A 21928-nucleotide genomic window follows, 5' to 3' on the forward strand; every position below is an offset into this window, starting at 1 on the left:
TCAAAACCTCTTTTTGGACAAGCACAAATAGATAAAAATCAACGATGGATGATGATAATACTTTTAGTTAAGAATTAATTCTCTTCCTTTCTTTGCACATTTTAAGGTAATGTTTTCTGCGATATATACTCAGGATAAGGAAATTCACAATTGAAATAGCAAAAATCACGGTAGAACCTTCTAGATAAATCTCTTCTAAAATAATGAAAATTTTAAATTAATATAAATTCTCAGTCCTGATGAGTAAGATTTTATAATCCTCAATCGCGATATCTAATCTAATATGTTAGAAAAAATTAATATAAAAAATATCACATATTTAGCACAAAATTATATTTTTGAATACATACACATTATACATTTCATGAACATTAAATACATTTTAGATTTTCCCTAACTCGTTTTTGTCATATTTTTATGTCATATTTATATATGATCAAATTTCATTATTTTAAAAAATATTATTAAATTTATATATATTATTTGAGCGTCAAATATATTAAAGCACATAAATATTGTTATATTATTTTAAAACTTAGGAAAAAAAATATGTGCGCGGTAGGTATTGCCAGCTGTACTGGTATGCAAAAATTTAACTAATAATTGTTTTCAGAAAAATAAATCTCGCTTATACGAAACAATAATGATAGTTAACCATAGCATAAAAATAACAATAAAAAGCATCTACGTTGTGTGCATCGATAGAATGAAATGAATTCTGCCCTCTAATATGGTGTTATTTAGAGAAAATGTTTCATTCCTTCAATCATTCTATTGCTCTTATTTTTAGAATTCTAACTCATATGTTTTGTTACATTTCCACATCATTTTCTTACAATTTTTATCAAAAAAAATTTAAACTCATTTATATTTAGTCAATATCATCTCATATTTTTTAAAAAAAAAAAAAATTCTCTATAATTTTTTATTTTATTATCCATTCTTATTTCATTACATCCAAGCGCCCGGTGCCCGGGTTAGGAACATTCACGTATAGCAGTAGCAAAAGACCAACGTGGGCAACCACTCGTCTTGTCCTGCAAGTGAGTTTGACTGCAAGAATAATGTAAAAAAAATACGTATCTGATCACGACTAATATTGATAGTACTTTATTGAGGCTAGCTATCCTGTTTAACTAATGCATAGTTTTTTCGAAAAGAACTAATTATCGAACTCATAATAGATTTTGTCACATTGATGTTGCATAGAAAAAGAAAATTAACCGAAGTTTTTATTGAAGCTTGTGATACAATAAGCATATTCCAATGATTAATTAAAAGCAACAATTTCAAACAACACTAAACAAATATAATTGAAAAATGCCTGAACAGAGCTATTAGTGCCTATAACACTTTATTCGATACGTTCATCAACTTAAAATCGTGCCTGCAATTGTTTGACGGTGTTTTCGTTCAGCTGGAAAGCCTTGGCAAGAATATCAGCAGATATATCTGGATTGGCTCCGAATACAGCATTGGCAATGGTGATAACCCCTGGGTTCTGGCTGCTAAGAGCCGCAATCACTACTGCATTATCATGTCCAATGTTTTGCTGATAATGTATAAGACCTTCTGGGAACACAAACACATCTCCTTCATTCAGGACTTTGGTGATGTGACGATTTTCTGTATTTGAGGTCACAAATCCCACCCGCAGTGTACCTTTTATGATGGTCAGAATTTCAGTAGCACGAGGATGGGTGTGTGGAGCATTGATTCCCCATGGTGCAAAGTCGATACGAACAAGAGAAATGCCGAGAGTGTTGAGTCCAGGAATCCTGCCAACATTAACTGTTGTTACGTTTGATCCTACCAGATTTTTTGATGTGTCACCGGCCACGTTCAATCCGCTAGTGAAGAAGTCATTTTCAGTTACAACCTTGGGGTCCTTACAGACTAGTCCATTAATCAACACTGAAACATGCAACAAGTAAATTGTCAAGTACATATACTGAAGTAACTGAACCATTAAAAGAAATTGCGGTCTACGTACAAGAAAAGAAATTGCATGCAAGATAGATCAAATACCTGGGCTATTGGCATCAGCAACGCAGAAATCCTGAAGAGGGTTATTATCTGTGGCCAAAGCAACGAAGCAAGTCAAGGTACTAATTAGGAATCCTATGAAGAGAATATTAGATGCCAATGAAGAAGCCATCTTCCAACTCTAGGTTTAGCTGTTTTGTGATCTAAGAGATGAACAAAGTATAAGAGAACAAATGATGATGAGCTTGGGATTAAGTTAAGTTGTGAAGATTGGATTGTTGGGTATGGCTTATATAGAAATCTTTTAGGAGGGGAAGTGTGACAAAGAGGACAAAATTAAGACCCAAATGTTTATTTTGGCGTTGAACCAGTCTTTATAATACTACGTATATATTAGAATTTAAACTAATCTTGAACTAGTCCTATTTAATTATACACCAACTCAAGATATATACGCCAATTCCAGACTCGTTTCTCCACTGACGAGAATCGTTCTCTCCAGATATTGAAGTGTTAGATATACGTTCTGTATTTTTATTCACTAATATATATACCACGTTTCCGATATCAGAAAACTCTTAACTAAAAATATGTGTATTATATTAAAAATAAATTTTTAGAGGAAATTTTAACCGTTCTCGGTCAATTTAACCCAGAGATGATGTAACCATGGCCGCAATCAATGACATAGGGTTACTCACTTTGTCAAAAAGGAAGTTGTATTAAGTATATATTCACGTTCAAAAGTTATATGATTGTTGCGAAAATATTAAAACAATATATTACTCTCTGTGTTACATTCAATTCTATATGTTTTTATTTCACTGCTCAACGGTCGACACACCTCTTCATATTTTTATAAAATATAATTCTCTAACTTATTTTTAAGATTCTTTAAAATAAAATTTAACATATAAATTTTTATTTAGAAAACAAAATTTTATAAATAAGTTACGATAAATAAGTGATAGAACTTTATTTTACAAAATTATATTTTAGAAGAGTATTAATCCTCCCGAGTATACTTCAGGCGAGAGGGAATATATTTCTAAAGACTTCATAATTATAGAACTAGTGACTAGTGACTTTAATTTGTTTCTTCGTATAGTTCATATCTTAATTCTATTTATTTTTTAAAATGTACATCCATTTTTATGTTCTAGCTCTCTTAATATTTTATTTCAAAAAAAAAAGCTCTCTTAATATTTGATTTTAATAAAATACATTTGAATAAATTTATATATATATATATATATATATATATTAAAAAGTAATTCAATTTTTTGAGTCAAATTTTAATTATATAGAATTTATATCTTTTCATTAATTATTTCTGTATTCATATTAAATAAAATAAAGTTTTCTATATTTTTATTTAATTAATTTTTAGTTTATTGATCCAGTAAGTTATTGACATCATAGGGAATTTGAATTACGAATACGGCCAACTGATCCTAGCTATGCTAACATTGCAAGTTCGCTTCTCATAGCTGTTAACGAAATGAATATTTAATGAAATATTCGGAATTCGAATTCGTTTAGTATTATTCGTATTCGTTTATTAACAAATACAAATACGAATTCAAATCTTAAAAAATATTCGATTCATTAACAAATACAAATTCGAATAGATAAATATTCATATTCGCTATTCGCTTAATTATTCGGAAATTAAATATTATATATGTATATATTATTTTATATTATATAGAAAAATAGGAAGAGAGACGGATTATGGATTATTTTGGGACTAGATATTAAATTAAACCAGCCCAGTCCATATACTAAAAGGTTGAGCGCAGTAAAACACAACCCTAATTCTCTAATTGTTTCTCTCGTCAAGTCGCCTCCCGACTCATCTCACTCTGTTCTCTCTAATTGTTTATAACTTTTTTCGGGACAACACTTCAATTATTTAGTTCTGTTTTTTTTTAAATGAGTACCTTAAACGAATACGAATAGTTCGTGAATCTAACCAAATCCGAATACGAAAACAAATAATTATTCGGATAATAAACGAATACAAATCCAAATATATGTATTTAAACCGAATACAAATATGAAAATTAAGATATTCGTTTCGAATTCGTTTCATTAACAGCCCTATGAGAGTACAATTTTGTCCATCCATCAGTTGCCAGAAAAGGCCATGTCCGTCAAAAAACTCTATCACCAGTAGCGTTGGCAATTTCAGGTTTCGGGTCGGGTTGACAGTTGCGGGTCAAAATATTTACCCAACTCGAACTCGACCCGAAATTTTAATGTATCAGAATATCCAACCCGATCCGTACTACCCGCGGGTAACCCGAAATCGACTCGAAAATTAATATTTATTAATAAAAACATTTTTTAAATAATAAATAAATATTTTTTTAATCCAAATGAATTAATTTTTATAAAATTAAATAATTTTATATTAAATTTAACTAATAAATATTACAAAAATAACATAAATATATATAATATTTATATTATATATTAATTTTCGGGTATTTTCGGGTCAATTTCCGGTAACCCGAATTCAACCCGAAAATGACCCGTTTTTTCTGGGTTGATTTTGAGTCAACCCGAATTCGACCCGAACCCGAAAAACTCTAACCCAAATTCGTATTTTGCGGGTCGAATTCGTGTCGGGTTGTCAGGTCGGGTCCAATATTGCCACCTCTAATCACGAGGTAAATGCCGGTGGGGTACATGCATCTGGTTTATTATATTTTTTATCTATTAATAATAATAAATTCATTTTTATAATAATTAAATTAAATATAGATAAATTAATAACCAATATTTTAGTGATGTATAATAATATATTAATATTTAAATTTGTTATGATTCCAACACATAATAACTTTATATATTTTATCTCAGCAAATTTATAGATTCCTTATAACACTATTATTTAATATTTAAAGCTGCCGGCTCTTGTACAGGTAACAAGATATACATAATGTGTTCCTACTGATTTTATAACAATTCAACGATTGGGTAAGTTCTCCTGCAGTTGGTAGGACTATTTATATTAAAGACCGCTTTGCCTGCTAAATACGTGTAAATCTATCACTCCAGAAGATTGATTTGGCAAACACTTCCCGTTTCAAAACACGTACCCTGACGAGGAGATTTTTTTTTGACAAACAAAGTGATTTTATTAACATGCTTCAACTAAAATTACAGACTTAACTCCTATCAAAAATTCGATTTGAAAAAAATAAACAAAAACACAAATCACAATCAAGACAAAATCTCCAAAGACTGACACTAGAACTTAAATTGAAACATAATTAACAAAAAAAATATAATAAACCTGTGACTGTTGATAACATAAGTTTAAAACTGTGAGAGCTTGATTAAAAAATAAAATAATACTCCCTCATTTCCTCTCAATTCTTTACATTGAATTTGAGCATGGAAGTTAAGAAATATGTATAAAATAATGGGAAAAAGAAAAAAAAATAGGTGAAGTGGTGAGATTTTTAATATATAAAAAGGAGATAATGGAGTAAAAATAGTGTGAAAAGAAGAAAAAGTGGGAAAGTAGTGAGACCCATTAGATAATTTAGGAAAATTTTGTAATGTAAAAAAATTAGTAAGACGTAAAAAAAGAAAAATGTGAAAAATTTAAAGGGAGAAAGGGAGTAGCAGTTATCAGAGCGTACGCGTGTACAAAATCAGGCCATCTTGCTTAAGTAGTTGTCTGATATATTCTGTTGGTCTCATATATTCAGTTGGTTGACTTTAGTTGTGAATCTGTGAGTTCTTATCGTCTGTGGCCACTGGCCACTGGACTAGGTGAAGAGCATGCCTAAACAGTTTCATAATATAATATTTTAAAATTTGAAGAGTTTTTAATTTTTCAAACAAATAATATTTATGTATATGTAATAATTTACTTTTATTATATATTAGCTTAAAACTTTTAATATATATTTTTCTCTTAATTTTTGTTATAAGTCAAGTAATATCTCTATTTTTTTCCGCAGATATTAGCATTATCTGCAAATTGATACTATATTTTTGTATCATAATTTTAGTTTAAATTTAATTTTTATATATTAAATTATTTTCTGAACATTTTGGGTCAATTTACCAAATAAATATTCTTAATAGATAATTAATATATAATTTTTATTTTTTATCACAAATTATATATTATTATTTGTTTCTCTATATTATATATTTGATAAATTTAAAACTAATAATTTTATACTGAAAAATTAAATAATTTAGTTTTACGTTACGGTCTCCCAGATTATTGAGTTCCTCTGCCCGGGACCTCGTATTGTCGTAATCTGTCGCAGCTGCTTTAAGTCTCCATTGGTGTTGATTCCATCTCTCGATCCTCTATATGTTGTTTTAACTCCATGTCTCCGTTCTCAGCATTTTATCGCTAATCTGCTTTGATAAAGCACAATCCTTGATTTACCAGATATTTCGAACAGTTCTGAGCCTTTTCTTCTTTTAGCATATGGGTAAATATGATCAGCTCGGTCTCTTTCTTCTTTTAGCACAAGGAGCGCAGCTAAGTAATTTAAGTATTGAGATTATTACTTTGAAGTGTTCAGATTTGACTAGACAAACAAAACGACCGCAGTCACCTGAGGTTTTTATTTATGCTTGATACAGTAAGCATATTGCCATACAAAGAGTAGACAAAGCAACAATTACAAATAAAACTAAACAATAATTGAAAAATGGCTCAACAGCCATAACACACTATTCGACGAATCCAGAATGTTCATCTGCTTAAAATCGTGCCTGCAATTGTTTGACTGTGTTTTTGTTTAGCTGGAATGCCTTGGCAAGAATGTCAGCCGATATATCAGGATTGGCTCCGAATACAGCATTTGCAATGGTGATAACCCCGGGGTTCTGGCTGCTAAGAGCCGCAATCACTACTGCATTATCATGTCCAATGTTTTGCTGATAATGTATAAGACCTTCTGGGAACACAAACACATCTCCTTCATTCAGGACTTTGGTGATGTGACGATTTTCTGTATTTGAGGTCACAAATCCCACCCGCAGTGTACCTTTTATGACGGTCAGAATTTCAGTAGCACGAGGATGGGTGTGTGGAGCATTGATTCCCCATGGTGCAAAGTCGATACGAACAAGAGAAATGCCGAGAGTGTTGAGTCCAGGAATTCTGGCAACATTAACTGTTGTTACGTTTGATCCCACCAGATTTTTTGACGTGTCACCGGCTATGTTCAGTCCGCTTGTAAAGAAGTCGTTTTCAGTTACAACCTTGGGGTCCTTACACACTAGTCCATTAACCAACACTGAAACAACAAGTATATTTGTCAAGTATATACTTTGAAGTATGCATGAAAAGAGAAGAGAAAAATGCAGTTAAAAATGTTAAAGCATGCATATACAATACCTGGGCTGTTAGCATCAGCAACACAGAAATCCTGAAGAGGATTATTATCAGTGGCCAAAGCAACAAAGCAAGTCATAGTGCTAATAATGAAACATATGAAAAGAGTTTTTGAGGCGAATGAAGAAATCATCTTCGAACTTTTGGTTTAGAATATATAATATCTATAAATAAATTGAATAAAATGATAAGCTAGAGAACAAATGCTGCAGAGAGAGTTGTGAAGATCTATGGATATTGTTAAGGGTTTATATAGAGAATTTTTCCTTAAAAAAATGCTTCACTAGCCGACCTAGTCTGAAATTGAGAATGAGTCTAATTTAATTGTTGACATAAACTTTACATCTGGAAGTAGTAGAACTGCATATTATTTTATATTCATCGTAACTGATGAATGATCAACTCTGAAGTGGTAAAACAATCGATATAACAACCTTGGGTAAGTTTTTTGGCACGAACAAACGTGATTTTTTTTTTAAAGAAAACAAACGTGATTTTTTTATGCATGTTTCATAACTGTTACTCTATTATTTTTGTAATTATTCATTCATATTTATTAGAATAAATGATCTTAATAATTATAAAAATATCTTATTTTTTAAAGTAATCTTATTTCATATACATTAATAAATTTTCCTATGCTTGGGTGTTGCATGTGTGCTGTTATTAAATATCATATTAATTTACTTTATTTTATAGATTGCACTTAAACTATTTTCTTTATAAACCAATATTATATAGAGTGGTTAGTTAGATTTGTCAAAAGATGTTAGTTGAACTTGTTAAAGGAAGGTACGAGATCAGTATAATACTCCCTCCCAAATTAGATGAGCCTTTTGCTTATTTCACACATACTAAGAAGGTATTAAATGATTGTTCATTTTTCATTTTTCCATCTCTGCCTATATTAATTGTTTTGACTTTCTATAGTACTCCCTCCATCCCATTTTAAGTGTCCACTTTGCCAAAAAAAAAAATCCCAAAATATGTGTCATACTCTTTAACCCATGCAATTTTTTACTAGTTCCAATATAACATTAAATACAACCAACTAGTTACAGTATGAAGAAAGGTCAAATACACAATAGGAGTGGTGCTATACGTAATTAATATTTATAAAAATCAAGGTGAATAAATGTGTGAAGATAATGAAAAAAACATTACATCAATTGTTTCTTAAGATGTGTGAAATTTGCAAAGTGGACACTTAAAATGGGATGGAGGGAGTACTATTAGTTAGAAAGTGCATTGGAAATGATAAATAAAAAAGAGTAAGGATGGAAGATTATTGATAAAAGTACATTGAAAATAAAGAGACTCAACTATTTTGGGATAAATTTTTTTAGATCATCTAATTTGGGATGGAGGGAGTATGTATGTAGACCCTGTCTCTCAATTAGGGCGCCAACTCCATTAATTAATGGCGTTGTTTGATTAAATTAAATTTTTATCCAGTACTCTATACATGTTATTAATTATAAATATTATATATTAAAATTTTGTATAATAAAAACTATTAGTTTTATTCATATATATAATATATAAATTCAATCAAAGTTATCCTCATTCAAAAGAAACTGTAATACACAGAAGTACCTAATAATTAAATTTAAAATGCTGTAATTTTGTCTCACAAAAGAAAATTCAAGATAAAATTTGGGACAATTCAAACATGTTTATCTTTTCATGCAGTTGGTAAAGTCATGTACAGTGTTCTTTTAACTTTTGTACCTACTGGTATATTTTTTCGTGTTTTGTAGTAGCTACGTTTAGGATCAGCCACTGCTTAGTACGTCTAATTAGGTATTAGTTAGAATTAGATGAATATCTATCTACCATGTTGGTCTGATGGAAGATATATGTAGAGTGTAAATGTGACTAATCTATAACAGAAAGGCTAATACTAAAAAGAAAGGACAAAAGAGCACATTTGGAAATTATAAATAATTTTAGAGATTTAAAAAGGAAAACAATTTATAGTACAAATCTTCTTGACCGGTCAACAATCATTTTATTTTCAATATTAATTTTAATAAGAGAATCTTTACGTAATTTGAAATTACTATTTATAACTAAAACACTGCTCTTGCTTATTGTTCGTGCTAGCTTCTTCGAACATAGTAAATTATTTGGGCCGCATAATTTTTAACTAGTAATTCGTCATTGTCTCTTCGTTCGTTAATGCTGGGGAAAATTTTGTAGGCTCTCATTTCTCAACATATGTTTAAACATTTTAGCTTTTAATTTTGTTGGTCTATATAGCATATAATTACATGATCACATATTTGCTTGAAATAGTATTCCAATAGAACAAATTTTAATCTGATTTAGATAAAAGTAAATAATTTAACTTAAGCTGATCTCTATCACTTAACTGGTGTCGCATGTACTTAAATAATTTTGTGGCCTGCTGTAAATAATTTCATTCTTCATATTAAATTAAAAAATAGCTTTAAAACTGTTTGAAGATCATATATTAATTAACGGTGATCAAATACATGATCCTCAAATACTGATGTATCATTACCATACTAAAATAAGATAACAGGAACCATGCAGACAAATAAGATTATAGAAACCATGCAGAACAACTTGTGTCGCAGCTTGATTTTAGTAAAACATGTACAATACATGTCCCGTGAAATCCTGTCAAAGCCCTGTACGTACTTTGGATGTTGTGTTCTATCGCATTGCAATATTGCTCCTTCTCTTTCTAAACTTTTTTTTACATGTTCCTGTACATCTGACCTAGATAATTACCAGTATGAATTTTCGCTTCTCGTATTTTTGAAATATATATATGATGATTATATCATCCACAAGCTAAAATCCCTTCCCATGTACAGATTTACCTCTAAAGTATAGGGCTAAACATGTTGTGGAGAGGGATCACTAGGGGTCAGTTTTGATTTAAGATCTCTAGGTTCCTCCTCTCCAGAAATTTTCATTTTTTTTGTTTATTTATTTGTTATTGGAAGAGATCAATATTTTACTGTGCCTAAGAGGGTAATACTGTTGGAATTTGTATGATATTGGGTATCAATGGGGCACGGAAAAATAAGGGCGAGGTTAAGGAGCAGCCTGTACACATTTTCATGCACCAATGCTCCGAAAAAATCAGTGGAGTTTGATGAATTGCAGGGGCCTGGATTCTCCAGAGTGGTCATGTGCAACCAGCCTCTACTTTATAAATACCGGAATAATAGCACATCGACGACGAAATACAATGCTCTCACGTTCCTGCCAATTGCACTCTTTGAGCAATTTAACCGCGTGGCCAACATATACTTCTTGATTGCTGCAATTCTCTCTGTTACGCCATATGGACCTTACAATCCTATCAGCGCCATTGCGCCACTGGCATTCGTCGTTGGCCTCAGTATGGTCAAGGAGTTACTTGAAGACTGGCAGAGGATGTTACAAGATTGGAAAGTTAACATGAGACCAGCACTTGTTTATAATGCTAATGGTTCATTTGAAACTCAGCCTTGGAAGAAGATTAAGGTTGGTGATGTTGTCAAGGTGGAAAAAGATACTTTTTTCCCTGCAGATTTGCTGCTTCTGTCATCTAATTATGATGATGGAATTTGTTATGTTGAAACAATGAATTTAGATGGGGAAACAAACCTGAAAGTGAAAAGAGCAATGGACGTGACCTTGGATTTAGATAATGATGCATCTTTTCAAGATTTCAAGGCAACCATTAAATGTGAAGATCCTAACCCTAGTCTTTACACTTTTGTGGGAAATTTTGAATATGATAAGAAGATTTACCCTATTGATCCAAGTCAGATTCTTCTACGGGATTCTAAGCTCAGGAATACATCCTACGTGTATGGAGTAGTGATTTTCACTGGTCATGATACCAAAGTAATGCAGAACTCAACAAGATCCCCTTCTAAGAGAAGCCGGATAGAGAGAAAAATGGATAAAATTATCTACATTCTCTTCAGCGTCCTAGTGGTTGTCTCACTCGTTAGCTCATCCGGATTTGCCTATATGACAAAGTATAAGATGCCGGACTGGTGGTACTTACATGCACCAGATAATAAAGATTTATATAATCCTGACAAACCCACCGTATCAGGTTTCTACCATCTGATCACTGCTTTGATCCTCTATGGATATCTGATACCTATATCACTTTACGTTTCAATTGAAATTGTTAAAGTCTTGCAAGCTAGCTTCATCAACCAGGATATGCATATGTACCATGAAGAGACGGAGACTCCAGCTCTCGCAAGGACATCAAATTTGAATGAGGAGTTAGGACAGGTTGACACAATTTTATCCGACAAAACAGGTACTTTGACATGCAACCAGATGGACTTTCTCAAATGTTCTATTGCGGGGATTCCATATGGACAAGGCGCCAGTGAAGTAGAAGCAGCTGCTGTCAGGAAGATGTCTATGGATCTTGATGCTGAGGATTTTGATCACTTCTCTAGTGAAGACAGTACCTATGAGGAAGAAGTGGAGTTGGAGACAGTAGTTACCTCTAACGATCAGGATCATAAACGTCGCATCAAGGGTTTTAGCTTTGAGGATAACCGTCTTACCAGTCGTTGTTGGTGGAAATTGCCTAATCCTGATGTTCATTTTCTATTTTTTCGAGTACTTGCAGTGTGCCAGACTGCGATTCCTGAGGAGAATCATGAAACAGGGGAATACAACTACGAAGCAGAGTCCCCTGATGAAGGAGCCTTTCTGGTTGCAGCAAGAGAATTCGGGTTTGAGTTTATCAAAAGAACTCAAGGAAGCGTAACTGTGCGTGAGGCAGATCCTTCTTCTCCAGAACCAGTGGAACGAGATTTCAAGATTCTCAATATCTTGGAATTTACAAGTAAAAGAAAGCGAATGACTGTCATTGTTCGTGATGACAAGGAAGAGATTTTTCTGTTCTGCAAAGGTGCAGACACAATTATTTTTGATAGATTGTCAGACAAGGGAAGAACATATGAAAAGGCTACAACAAAACATCTAAATGACTATGGTGAAGGTGGCCTACGTACACTCGTTTTTGCGTATAAAAAGCTGGATGAGGATGAATATAGATCCTGGAATAGTGAGTTTCAGAAAGCAAAGAACTCGGTATCAAGCGACAGGGATGATGTGCTCGAGGACTTATCTGACAAAATGGAGAGAGAGCTTATTCTTGTTGGTGCTAGTGCAGTGGAGGACAAACTTCAGCAAGGAGTTCCTCAATGTATTGATAGTCTCGCGCAAGCAGGTCTCAAGATATGGGTGTTGACAGGGGACAAAATGGAAACTGCAATCAACATAGGATTTTCATGCAGCCTGTTAAGGCAAGGAATGCATCAGATTTGTATATCTACCAAAGACATGCTTGCTAATGAATCAGTGCAAAACACAAAGTCTGATATTTTGATGCAAATTACAGACGGTAGTCGTATGATGAAGGAAGAAACAGACCCAGATGCTGCATATGCTTTGATTATAGATGGGAAAGCTCTGACTTATGCTTTAGATGAGGAATTGAAGACTCAATTCTTAAAATTAGCAGTTGCTTGTGCATCAGTCATATGCTGTAGGGTGTCTCCGAAGCAGAAAGCCCTTGTGGTTAGATTGGTAAAAGAAGGGACAGGAAAGACAACCTTGGCAATAGGTGATGGCGCGAATGATGTGGGAATGATTCAAGAAGCTGATATAGGCATTGGGATCAGCGGAGTCGAAGGAATGCAAGCAGTGATGTCAAGTGATTTTGCTATTGCACAGTTTAGATATCTGGAGAGACTTCTTGTGGTCCATGGTCACTGGTTCTACAAGAGAATTGCTCAAATGATCTGTTACTTCTTCTATAAGAATATAGCATTCGGCCTCACACTCTTCTACTACGAAATCTGCACCGCCTTTTCTGGTAATTCAGTTTATGATGATTGGTACATGATTCTTTATAATGTTGCAGTTACATCATTGCCTGTTATGTCACTTGGAGTCCTGGAACAAGATGTCTCCTCCGAAATTTGCTTAGAATTTCCAGCATTATATCAGCAAGGCCCTAAAAACTTGTTCTTCGGATGGTACAGAATAATTGGGTGGATGTGTAATGGAGTCTATACATCTGTAGTCATATTCTGTCTCACCATCTTCATTTTCTCTGATCCTCCCTATCGCAGTGAAGGACAGACACCCGATATGAGTATCGTCGGTGCAACTATGTTTACTTGCATTGTCTGTGCAGTCAACACCCAGATTGCCTTACTGCTCAGCCACTTCACCTGGATCCAGCATTGCTTTATATGGGGAAGTATTGTGGTTTGGTTCAGTTTTCTTATAATCTACGGGGTAATTCTACCTGAAACTTCAACAGGGTCTTATCAAGTCTTTACAGAAACTCTTGCACCCACACCCCTATTCTGGATGACCATTCTTTTAGTCGTCATGGCAAGCGTAATTCCCTATTTCATACATGCCTCATTGCTAAGATCTTTCCAGCCAGAGGATCATCACATCATTCAAGAAATCAAGTACTTAAAGAAAGATGTTCTTGATCGACGTATGTGGAGAAGAGAAAGGCGAAAAGGAAGACATACCGCCAAGATTGGGTTCAGTGCAAGAGTTGATGCAAAGATAAGGCAGTTGAAAGGTAGGATCCAGAAGAAAGGCGCGCATCTGGCTCCCCAAGAGATGCTTTGAAATAAATACAACTGTAATTTCATACTCAGCAGTCTAAATTCTTTGTATGATTAGGAGGTACTTTTACCAGGAGATTAAGGTTGTATCATGTATATAATTATACAAGTACAGAGATTTAAGTTTATCTAATAGATTTGCAGTTGACATAATGACATTATTGGCACCAGAATCTTATGTATAAGCCAAAAATCACACCAAATTCTAACGTATTCATTACTTTCTCTAGCAGAGAGATCCATAATATTGTCCTTTGCAGTTTAATAAAATTCTGGTTTTTTTCATGGATCAGTTGTGCCCAGAGAACAGTCAATATATCTGCAACATCCCCAGAAGACTCTAATCACATCTCTTTCTGCAAGACAAAAATTAGGTCAAATTCTAATAATAAGCACCCCTTATAAATCCGCTGCTAATGACCCAATGATCACCATCTCCTGCACTCGATTAGTTCTTCTCAAGTGAAAACCTTCATTTTTTCCTCGGGTTCTTGCCTGTGAGAGAATATGAGGAGTCAGAGGAGCCACGAAAGTAAGCTGAGCCACTACATTGGTGCTCCGAAAAAATTTCTCAAAAGGGCAAGAGATTTTTATGTTGATGCTATGGTGAACATTGACGGGAAGGTAGGTTTCACCGCGCCACCCATTGCTCCACTGCCCCGGAAATTCGACTTAAGGCCACAGAGAAACATGAGCGATGATCAAGATGTTCCAAGAATCAGGCGATCAATGTCAGCAAGAAACACGGGTAGCAAAAAGGAATCCGAGAAGAGCGTGGAAGTGAGGTGTCATAGTGTGATGGGGCTAGGACGGATCGGAACCATCGAGGAAGACAGGTCTTATGAATTTGAGGAGGAAAGCAGCTGTGCCAAGAATGAGTTGTTGTTCTCCAGAAGCCGAAGCTATGCTGTTCCACACAAGAGATCTGGTTATTATTAGAAGGGATTCCTTGTCTCCTGCACTCCTACTTTTTATTAAATCAAAATCTCCTGTATCTAAATGCATCGAATTTGAACAAATTCGCCTCTACTGGTATGATCCTGTAATTGTAGCTTCTTTCTCTGGTTACAGCTGGTATGTATACACAAGATTACATTTATTGATAATGAACAAAAATTCAAAGTATTTAAAAAATTAATGAAATTTTTAAATAATAAGATATATCACATTATAACCATAAATAGATTTGACACTTTTAATATTATTTAATATTTAAAAATTAATTATCATACAATTTTTCATTCCTTTACCCGAATCAAAACCATCGTTACTTTGCTCTCTCTTTTCCATTTCTGAATTTTATCAAGTCTCATCATAGCATATCCAAAGGAACATCAAAAGAGAGGTGGTAAGATCATTATCGAAATATAAATTCATATCCTAGTAATCAGAGAAGGGCTAACAACTGCTTATTATTTGCCCAAATGGAACATCATATGTTACAGCAGCGGACTAAGCAACCAGCCTACATTGTCAATACCGCGTGATATATTTATAGCTCGTCCTTGCCAGAATAGTAATGTCGGAAAACACATGAGAAATCTTTCATTGCATGACCGTCATCACACAGCTCTGTGAATCTGGGAAAAATCATAAGGTAAGGACAATATTTGGTTAACACAAATAATGATATTGAATTTAACATCTAATTGTAACTTATGAGCAGTCTTTACGATTTCCAATTCATGAAGGGGAGTTTATGCGAGTGTGGAGATTTAATAAAAACTATATGACATATGCTTAACAAGATGTGACCAGTGACCGCGAATTCTTATTATCAAGAGTGGATGTCCACAAGGACCATCATATAACTACTTTGTCTTACTAAATATTGACATAAAGAAACTCGTTAAATTAAACATTGTAGAACCCGTGGCTTAGGCCTTCCCAAACAGTATATCATCTGACTAGATTATTTGACCCATAATTACTGTGTTTGAATAATGGAAACTTTACCATGACAAGCAACCACGAAGCTCGACGCAGTGATTTTATTATAGTTCGTTTTCCTAATCTGCCTACTTGATTTGAGTAGAAATATAGTTAAAGAAAAAGTTTGATGGTCAACAACTCTTACTACATATTCTTGAGAATATGGATCAATTAACAGGATAATGGCTTACATAGTTTCTGCTTGCTGTGTCAATGGGCATTTAAGACCACTTTCCTGGGCTGATGCTGCAGCAAGTTTCAAATCCTTCGCCTGTGTTAAGTATAAAATGCCAATTACATATTTGTTACAACTACAGACTGCAAAATATTGGAAATGAACTGCTTGTGCCTATCAGGTATGTCTCAGATACACAAGTAATGTATACAATTGAGGACAACCAAACAAGAAGTACTGGCATGAAAACACAGATCAAGGTCAGACAATACAAGGGCCAACGACATCCTTTTAATCTGCTTTCAGAAAAAGAGAGAGAGAGAGAGAGAGCTACATGAATACACAACCAGTGCTTGACCAGTATCCTCTTCGTATGTAGAACTAATGTGTTCTTCTTGAGTACTATGTCGCAGTGATCTCATCATCGCGACTTTAGTAAAGGTAAGAGTGTATATAGTGTATAGTACTAAATATCATGTATAACTTGCAATAGGAAAATTCACTGATATTAAAGTTGTGACAATAAAAATGAAATTTGAACTACAGGGAAAGATATTATTATCAGAACTGATGTGATTAGAATATACATTATTCTATTGAGCTTGTCTTTGCCTATCTTGAATTTAGTTATGCAGTCATATGGATCCAGACATCCACTTGAGCGGACAGGACTCTTATTTCAGAAATTACTGCGTATAAGAAAAGTAAGCGAAAATGAAATATATGGGTTTTATCTACTTACCATCAGCTTAGATGAAAATCCACCATCATATTTCCTTGAAGCGGGCACCCCTTCCATTACTCCAGGCACTGGATTATAAGAATCACTGCCATTCGAAAAAATGTATTTAAACAATAAACTTTCCTAAACAATAATGTGACCAGATAGAATTTAAAGAAACCCTTATGTTGCTAAAAAATTATAATGAAACCATTACAATTTATAACCTCAGTTCCATGCAAGAATACAAGGAACAAACAGAATTAAAATATTGCATTGACATTCTTAAACCAGTTTTAGGTGTAACATTATAGACCATTACGCAAGCTTTCAAAAGTACCTAGTCAGCCTCGTCCCCCCCCCCCCCCCCCCCCCCCCCCCCAAACCCCATTCCAGCATTCAAAATAATCATGTGATATGATCTTGTTTAATCTAAACTACAGTATCCTACATCTCATCCAGTAGTTTATTCAAATAATGTAGCAAGACGGCAAAACATCTATGCCCTGTAAAGGGGAGTAATTGCATTGTAATTATATTTACTGTATTAGTAATTGATCCCCATTGCAGCCAAAACCACTCAAGTCTTGACAATAATTTATGCTAAAATAGACCCTTGAGTTAAGAACCTGTAGGTGGCTAAATAATGACCAAATTCATGGAAGGAATTGTAATTTTGAAGTGTTAACTCATGTACAAACAATTATTGAGTACCTACTCCAACAGCGAGCGCTTGAAGAGTTGATTATCTTTGTTAAAGTGTCAGCTGGAATTCCCAGCGACTGTCCCAGAACAAAAGCTTCAGACACCCCAAGCATACTCACACCCATTGCCAAATTGTTGCAGATTTTTGCTGCCTAATTAATTGAAAAATGAATACATTTTTTTTCAGTGCTACTATTAAAAATGAAAATTACAACTAGAAATGATCTTAGATCTAGTACTCCAAGTTACTAATTATTTTCAAATTAAGAGGTGACCACACTGAAGAAAGTAAGTACATACTTTATAAGTAAATAGTAAAGAAATAATGCAATCATGTTTATGCATGATTTCTACAAACGCTGAACACCATACCTCTAAAAAATTAGAAGTTTTTTCTTTTCTTTTTTGGCTGAGAGTCAATGTGAATCCTTGTGGAACAGCATCATGCATAATTTGTTTTCTTTATTTAATTGAAAAGTTTTGTGCTTCCAAATTATTTTTGCTTATGCCTGTGGTGTGCAAGTGGAGTAATTTGTAATGCAAAAAAAAAAAACCATTATGACTAGTAGGTGCTGTGCATAGCAGAAAGTTCTTACAACTAACTCTAATTCATGTATACCTATAGCAGTATGAGTATCAAATGTGAGCGTTTCAACTATAGCATGCTAGATAACTAACTAGAAGCATAATAAAATCAATTTTGGAAAACTTGGTAAGAAAGAATATTAAAAAATAAAAAAGGAATAGTTAGACATATCGATGCCATAAGAACATACCGAACCAGTTCCTGTTGGGCCACAATATACTGTGTTCTTTCCCATTGAGAGAAACAAGGTTTTTGCAGCCAGATAAGCTTCCTCTGAGCCACCAACCTGAAAGACATACAGGTACTTAAGAACTGTTTTTGTTCAAGCATTACCTTTTATGATCTAGAAGAGCATTATGTAGGACTTGGGTAAGTTCCAAATTTAAAAATCTGATTTACCAAGGACCAATTGTGAGTGCATAAAGAGAAGAAATGATCTTAAATGTCTTTACAGCTAAAATGAATTTCAGGAAGAATAAACCATCATGATCTGCTAAACATACCATGAAAGTCAGAGTTGCAGTCTCTGCAGCCATAACACCTCCAGATACAGGAGCATCCAACATAGATACTGCAAGTAAGATGCACATTATTTTGTTGAATCAACACTAATAGAAACTGTAAAACAATCACATCTCAATGCATAAAAAGACCACGATTACATTGATTTTATCTTTCTAATATATAAGGCAATCATTTCCATGAAATTAATACTACACTAGCTGCTCATTCCAATTCAACATGTTGAAGCCGTGTAAATAAGACAAAGAAATTACTGATTATGATATTGGACACTCTCAGATACATAACTGGAAATAACCTGAACCATAAGATTTACAAGACAAAGCCAGTTTTACTTGTAGCTTCATGTTGCCAATGGTTTGCGGATTGAAATTCCACTCTCAGCTTATTGTTACTCCATATGAACTTGTGTTGCGTTTTGAACTGCATAAATGTAATTTCAAACCATACCGCACAGCACAATTTGGATAAAATGTAAACCACAACTGCAGTGCGAAAATTTAAAACCGTGCTGTTGCAGGTGCTTTTGCAGTTCGGGCAGTGGGCAGTTTGATGAACATTTATATATATATAATATCATAGACAATTGGCATTATATGAGTTTAGTGCACTATCTCGAACGACTAACAAAGACATTAAGATAGGTGTTACTAGCTGTACCTTTCTTATCTTCCATGGAACAATCAGACACAGCTTCAGAAACCTTTCTCGAAGTTTGGGGGTCAATAGTAGATGAATCTATAAATAACCATGGTCGTGACTGTTTACCACCTTGAAGCAAACCATTTGGTCCCTCGTAAACATCCAACACCTGTATAGATGAGAATCTAGTCTTGTTCTTAATTTTGTAACACAAACATATAAGTTTTGTACATGAATAGATCTGGGAGGACAACTATGCTTTAAATGTTGTTTCTAAAAAGCAACACCAGAAATGGAAGTAAGTTTGCACGAAATTTGATTCTGCCGATGCTTATGAATTTCATTAACTTCAAAAATAAGATATTTATAAATAGTGTTTATCTTTTGTTCATTCTTAAGGGGTACTTGGAAAATATGGATGCCTGCATTTGTATCTAAAATGCAACTATGACTCTGATATAAATATAAATTGCTATCAAGAAATGATATTGTGACTAAATAAGGCTTAATAGCAATTTTAATGATTTGTTTCGTTCTGATATTATATATATTTGATTAAAGGTGTCTAGCCCAAGTTACTGATGATTATACAGGGCCTCAGATCCCGAAGGAACTGTAGAGCAGATTGCTTCATTTTCTAGCAGCTAGGCATCAAATTATGTCTATAACACAGAGCTTAACAGGTGTAGAAAGCTGGAAAAAAAAAAAGAACTTCTATTCTGCTATGAATCTTTTTGATCCTAAACATGCTTCCGACAACAGATTAAAAATAGAATCAAACCTTACATGTTTTGGAGAAGGCAACATTGTAATAACAACATCACTTGCTTCGGTAACTTCAAATGGTGACTCTTTTGTGAGAATTCCCCTATCCGAGAACAACTTCATGGCATTGGGATTGCTAATGTACATGGAAAGGAAGGTAGATAATAAGCATATCTTTTACCAATTGAAATTTAGCACATTAAACTTTAAAAGAACCAACTATATTATAGTAATGCCAGGAACTCAGTCTGTCATTTGCATAATCAGGAGAAGATAACAACATCCATGTATAATATTTTGCATTGGATTAGGTATTGTCGTAGTTCCAATACAATGTGAATTAAGGATTTATGGTACAAAATATATTAGGGTCTACAGATTTTGTCAATATGAGGATTGGTTTTGTCATCCAGAAATGACTAACGAAGCAACTTGTTGCTTGCAAGTTGCATCTGATCTCGGTGTAATCACTCAAATATAATATGACATAATTCATAACATATTGTAAAACCAAAACAAATAGAGGTGAACTCTGGATGAACTCCATATAATGATTAGTTGATTACTTCCGTAAATGTTATATAGAGAGTTGAGGACTTTACACATCATGAACAGCAACATCATATCCTGCCTTGATCAAATTATTAGCCATCCGAGCACCCATGTTCCCAAGCCCAACAAATCCAATTCTCTGTTATATAAGAACAAATGAACATATTTCAATTTTATGTAACGAAACGTCAAACTGTTAATAGAAATAAAATCATCATCCACAAAAAGCAAGCTAGAAATCATGTTAAATTACAAACAAACAAAAAAATCACCAAACTCCTTCATTAACATAGCAATAGTAAATAAACCATAAATTCAAAAGATCACAATGATTCTTAATTCCTACAAATCAAATTTTGATCCAAAAAATCAAAATTCGTGTAAACTGATGATAAGTTCAATTCAGTTAAAGCAAAAAAGAGACAAGCCCGCAAATAATTACAGAGAACCCATTTCACATTATAGCAAAATCATAAAACCCAGTCCATAAAACTAACTAAAAGTAACAAACACATTGAACTCAAAACAAACAATTTATCAAAGAAAGAAGAGAGAGAGAGAGAGAGAGAGAGAGAGAGAGAGAGAGAGAGAGAGAGAGAGAGAGAGAGAGAGAGAGAGAGAGAGAGAGAGAGAGAGAGAGAGAGAGAGACTCACTTGTAGCAGAGGTGGGATATGAGAAGAAGTGGAGAATCTAGCGAATGAAGAAGATGAGATGACATTACAAATAGATAGCAGTTTCGATCGCACTCTGTAAATTGTCATTCTTCTGGCTTTTGGGTACTAGTAGCAGAGTTTGTAACAACTTATTTTAGCAGAGTGCTAGAGTTGGCAGGGGAGCAATTATCAGAAGTTTTGTACTCGTGTGTATGTATAGCTTTCATGGGATTCTTGTCACAAGTGGACCCCACCAAACCTCTGTTCCCAAATTATTATTCTTTTATGCTCTAAAAGTAGGTGATTAATCACGATTAATCATCGATTAATCCTTGTTATTTCCGATCAATTCAATTAATCTCCGATTAATTTTTGTTCCGTAACTTCACCGACTAAGTCTGATTTCTGCTTTTTATAACACTGCTTTTATGTTACTCCCACCATGTTAGCAATTTAAATTCACCGATATTTGATTAAATATTGAAAAACTTTTTTTATTATTTTAAAGAAATTTAAAATTATATATTGAAATAGAATAAATATATTCTTAATAATATACTTTTTTGCTTTTCAAAGTATGTTCCAACTAATTTACTATCCGCGTGAGACATCAATGATTTATTTTTATTTTATATATATGTAGTTTTATGTTGTA

The 21928-nt window shown here is 33.5% G+C and overlaps 4 protein-coding genes across 5 annotated transcripts; 1 reads left to right on the plus strand and 3 right to left on the minus strand.

The window, feature by feature from the left end:
• Positions 1 to 1206: 1206 nt before the first annotated feature.
• LOC108208158 (putative germin-like protein 2-1) lies at positions 1207 to 2266 on the minus strand. The gene is made up of 2 exons (XM_017378655.2): positions 2029 to 2266; positions 1207 to 1914 (listed from the first exon to the last, which is right to left on the minus strand). Exons 1-2 carry the CDS (start codon positions 2156 to 2158, stop codon positions 1376 to 1378), a joined length of 669 nt encoding a protein of 222 aa, XP_017234144.1. The 5' UTR covers positions 2159 to 2266; the 3' UTR covers positions 1207 to 1375.
• A 4289-nt stretch (positions 2267 to 6555) lies between these two features.
• LOC108208051 (putative germin-like protein 2-1) lies at positions 6556 to 7597 on the minus strand. Its single transcript, XM_017378526.2, has 2 exons — positions 7370 to 7597; positions 6556 to 7268 (listed from the first exon to the last, which is right to left on the minus strand). The coding sequence occupies exons 1-2, from the start codon at positions 7497 to 7499 to the stop codon at positions 6730 to 6732; spliced, it is 669 nt and encodes a 222-aa protein (XP_017234015.1). The 5' UTR covers positions 7500 to 7597; the 3' UTR covers positions 6556 to 6729.
• Positions 7598 to 10317: 2720 nt separating this feature from the next.
• Positions 10318 to 14090, plus strand: LOC108208299 (probable phospholipid-transporting ATPase 4). The gene has a single exon (XM_017378816.2). It carries the CDS (start codon positions 10409 to 10411, stop codon positions 14021 to 14023), a length of 3615 nt encoding a protein of 1204 aa, XP_017234305.1. The 5' UTR covers positions 10318 to 10408; the 3' UTR covers positions 14024 to 14090.
• Positions 14091 to 15353: 1263 nt separating this feature from the next.
• Positions 15354 to 21467, minus strand: LOC108206577 (probable 3-hydroxyisobutyrate dehydrogenase, mitochondrial). Of its 2 annotated transcripts, none has more exons than XM_064088165.1 (10): positions 21274 to 21467; positions 20670 to 20758; positions 20084 to 20203; positions 19321 to 19487; positions 18642 to 18709; positions 18329 to 18424; positions 17562 to 17704; positions 16869 to 16953; positions 16143 to 16222; positions 15354 to 15599 (listed from the first exon to the last, which is right to left on the minus strand). In XM_064088165.1, the coding sequence occupies exons 1-10, from the start codon at positions 21379 to 21381 to the stop codon at positions 15512 to 15514; spliced, it is 1044 nt and encodes a 347-aa protein (XP_063944235.1). In that variant the 5' UTR covers positions 21382 to 21467; the 3' UTR covers positions 15354 to 15511. The 2 variants fall into 2 exon arrangements, with proteins under 2 accessions (XP_063944235.1, XP_017232410.1); XM_017376921.2 differs by having other exon boundaries at positions 19321 to 19471; positions 20089 to 20203; positions 21274 to 21466.
• Positions 21468 to 21928: the final 461 nt, after the last annotated feature.

The sequence above is a fragment of the Daucus carota genome, chromosome 2 (assembly GCF_001625215.2).
Source record: "Daucus carota subsp. sativus chromosome 2, DH1 v3.0, whole genome shotgun sequence".
NCBI lineage: Eukaryota > Viridiplantae > Streptophyta > Magnoliopsida > Apiales > Apiaceae > Daucus > Daucus carota.